This window comes from Brachyistius frenatus, unplaced genomic scaffold (assembly GCF_029030835.1).
Source record: "Brachyistius frenatus isolate BFR_SWC_R1_liver_20210118 unplaced genomic scaffold, ASM2903083v1 Contig_279, whole genome shotgun sequence".
NCBI classification, from domain to species: domain Eukaryota; kingdom Metazoa; phylum Chordata; class Actinopteri; family Embiotocidae; genus Brachyistius; species Brachyistius frenatus.
Genome location: NW_027210878.1, coordinates 443,873 through 446,256, shown reverse-complemented (window position 1 = coordinate 446,256; position 2,384 = coordinate 443,873). Strand labels below are relative to the sequence as shown.

Below are 2,384 nucleotides of genomic sequence, written 5' to 3'. Positions count from 1 at the left end.
ACATTATAATCTGGTGTTTTAGTGTTATATTATCTGGTATTTTAATGTAGTGTTTTAGTGTTACATTATAATCTGGTGTTTTAGTGTTATATTATAATCTAGTGTTTTAGTGATATATTATAATCTGGTGTTTTAGTGTTACATTATAATCTGGTGTTTTAGTGTTACATTATAATCTGGTGTTTTAGTGTTATATTATAATGTAGTGTTTTAGTGTTACATTATAATCTGGTGTTTTAGTGTTATATTATAATCTGGTGTTTTAGTGTTACATTATAATCTGTTGTTTTAGTGTTATATTATAATCTGGTGTTTTAGTGTTACATTATAATCTGTTGTTTTAGTGTTATATTATAATCTGGTGTTTTAGTGTTACATTATAATCTGGTGTTTTAGTGTTACATTATAATCTGGTGTTTTAGTGTTATATTATAATGTAGTGTTTTAGTGTTATATTATAATCTGGTGTTTTAGTGTTACATTATAATCTGTTGTTTTAGTGATATATTATAATCTGGTGTTTTAGTGTTACATTATAATCTGGTGTTTTAGTGTTACATTATAATCTGGTGTTTTAGTGTTATATTATAATGTAGTGTTTTAGTGTTACATTATAATCTGGTGTTTTAGTGTTACATTATAATTATAATTATAATCCTAATCCCGCCCAGAGTGCCCTGCTGGTCTCACCCTCTCCCCGGCTGGCAGAGCCCACAGCCTCCAGCTGCAGTCGTCACTGGCCGAAGCCAGAATCAGTTTCCCCGGATGGAGGTCGATGCAGCTGATTGGCAGCGTGTGGCCTTTAATGGAGCGCGACAGGCTGAAGGACGTGCGGCTTTTCCCCGGTGGAGGTTTGATCTGAGCCCGGTGAGGGTTCACCAGCCTGCTGCAGACCGGGAAGTCGGAGTCCTTCAGGTGTCTGCCGCTGCTCGTTGCTGATCGGTCACCGCTGTTGCTCCGTTTGATGCTCCTCTCTTTCTTCTCTTGGGCTTTTTCCAGGTTCAGTTTCCGGTCTGTGGTGTTTTGAACTCGCTCCTTCTCCAGACTCAGGAGCATTTTCTGCCTCAGAGCTGCTTGGTATTTGTCCTCCAGGTGTCTCAGCGCCGGCTCGTAGGACTCCAGGAGCTTCTTCAGCTGTTTGTAGTCGTGGATCAGCCTGTTTTTGTCCTCAGCGACCCGTCGGGTCTGGAGGCGGTGGAAGTCCCTCTCCCTCTGGACCCTCACCAGGACCTCCCCTGCTGCATGCACCTCCTGCCTCAGCAGCTGAGTCTCTCTGCGGACCGAGTCCAGCTCATTCTGGAGGAGCTGTCTGTGTGTGAGAGCATCGGGGGTGAAGGACACGCCTGCTGCTGCTGCTGCTGTTGTTGTTGTTGTTGTTGTTGTGAGGAGTGTCTGTGCTGATCCGTACCACTCTGTCTCGAAACTGTTCAGCGTCCGGATCAGGCCGCTTCGGAGGAGGAAGTTCCTGAAGAAGTCGTCCACCGCCTCTGGGACGTGAACAATGATTCTCTGTTTTGGAAGTCCAGGTCTTCTCCTGGAGGAGGTGGAGGAGGCAGCCGCCCTCACTGCCTCCTCCAAGTCTTCCTCTTCAGCACTCCTCCTCTCCTCCTCCTCTTCCTCAGAGACGCTCTCCTTCACCTCCTCCTCGGCTCTTCTTTCTCTCCTGGTGGACATGTTCTCTCCTCTGCCCCTGAGCTTCTTGTTTACGTGTTTCTACGGTAACAGCAGCTGTAGCCTGTTACCATGGCAACCTCTGCTGTCATGTCTGTTTATGTTGTCTGAGCTGAAGTTTTACAGCAGAAATTTAAAGTATTTTGTATTTTGAATATTTTATTAATATGCAATGTGTTCTGTTGCAAATAAAACATGTCTCATGCTTTTCTTTTTTAGACTGCAGGCATTAAAAGTTACGTCTCGTTTAGTCTCTCAGTGGGAACACACGACACAACGTTTTAAAGTTGTGAACAAAGCTGCAACAACAATGATGTTACAACCCCACATCGTCCAAAAGATCAACAACAGAAAGAAATCATTGAAGCACTTCAAAATTAGATGAATCAGAAATGAATATATGGACATAGTATTACAGAAAGAACAGGTTTTCAAATACTTTAAAAGTGTTGTTAAAAGAATGAAGCTATCGTATTTAATTATGTTGTTTTCTTGTTTAGCCTGCATGTGAGCTTATTTGAAGGAGTTAATATATATTTTAAAAAAAAAAACATGTTAGGAATTTAAAAAAATTCTCAATTGAAACCTCAACATTTGCAATAAATGCCATTTTGAAGTCTACAATAAATGTATAAACTGACCGGTAGGGGGAGCTCTCTTTCCGCTACTTGGTGACGTCACATGGGCTCGTCACATGACTGTCAGGAGGAAAA

The 2,384-nt window shown here is 41.8% G+C and overlaps 1 protein-coding gene across 1 annotated transcript; it reads right to left on the bottom strand.

Moving 5' to 3' along the window:
• Positions 1-690: 690 nt before the first annotated feature.
• LOC138634796 (sperm-associated antigen 16 protein-like) lies at positions 691-1,674 on the bottom strand (the record flags this gene model as incomplete). Its single annotated transcript, XM_069721952.1, has 1 exon — positions 691-1,674. A coding segment is annotated over exon 1 (984 nt), but the record flags the coding sequence as incomplete, so codon positions are not given.
• Positions 1,675-2,384: the final 710 nt, after the last annotated feature.